Source organism: Limulus polyphemus, unplaced genomic scaffold (assembly GCF_000517525.1).
Source record: "Limulus polyphemus unplaced genomic scaffold, Limulus_polyphemus-2.1.2 Scaffold5002, whole genome shotgun sequence".
Taxonomy (NCBI): domain Eukaryota; kingdom Metazoa; phylum Arthropoda; class Merostomata; order Xiphosura; family Limulidae; genus Limulus; species Limulus polyphemus.
The window spans coordinates 5,512-6,395 of NW_013670612.1; the positions used below are offsets into that span (position 1 = coordinate 5,512).

At 30.8% G+C, this 884-nt stretch overlaps 1 protein-coding gene across 1 annotated transcript in view; it reads right to left on the reverse strand.

Moving 5' to 3' along the window:
- The window catches only part of LOC106471981 (coiled-coil and C2 domain-containing protein 1-like), a gene marked incomplete at its 3' end in the record, with an annotated part of 54,816 nt that overhangs the window by 4,381 nt on the left and 49,551 nt on the right, over positions 1-884 (reverse strand). Inside the window, exon 14 of the mRNA XM_013932609.2 lies at positions 570-626. Within this exon, the coding sequence (XP_013788063.1) occupies positions 570-626 (57 nt within the window). The remainder of the gene's footprint in view (positions 1-569; positions 627-884) is intronic.

The window sequence follows — 884 nt, forward strand, 5'->3', positions numbered from 1 at the left end:
TGAATTACATGCACTTAACTATCGCATTACGTTTCAAGCTATGAATTACATGCACTTAACTATCTCATTATGATTCTAGCTATGAATTACATGCACTTAACTATCTCATTATGTTTCAAGCTATGAATTACATGCACTTAACTATCGCATTATGTTTCAAGCTATGAATTACATGCACTTAACTATCGCATTATGTTTCAAGCTATCAATTACATGCACTTAACTATCACATTATGTTTCAAGCTATGAATTACATGCACTTAACTATCGCATTATGTTTCAAGCTATGAATTACATACACTTAACTATCACATTATGTTTCAAGCTATTAATTACATGCACTTAACTGTCACGTTATGTTTGAAGCTATGAATTACATGCAGTTAACTATCACGTTATGTTTGAAGCTATGAATTACATGCAGTTAACTATCACGTTATGTTTGAAGCTATGAATTTCATGCACTTAACTAAGATGGAGCCCTAGGTATTCTGTCCCAGTATAGTTGATCACCCAGTGTTTGATAACATGACATTTGGTTACAAAATAAAATAAAGAGATGAACTTACACTGGTTGCGTCAATAGGAAGGCCAGAACGGGTAGCTTCTATCATAGGATCCAGACCCTGTTACATATATGAAAAATAACTGTAGAAAAGCTATAGAAATCATTTATCAACAGAATAACAAACAAGGTTTCCATAAATATCTTATGATAAACTTGATGAGTTTTAATTTGAAAAGAAAAGCAGTATTTGTTTTACTTAATTAATGTTTTATTGTACTACCACTTAACAAATTTACCTGAGTATTTTACTTCACAACAAAAATGAATAGGTGCATTTCACCTCTTTTTATAATACTTAATACAAAACAACCATGTT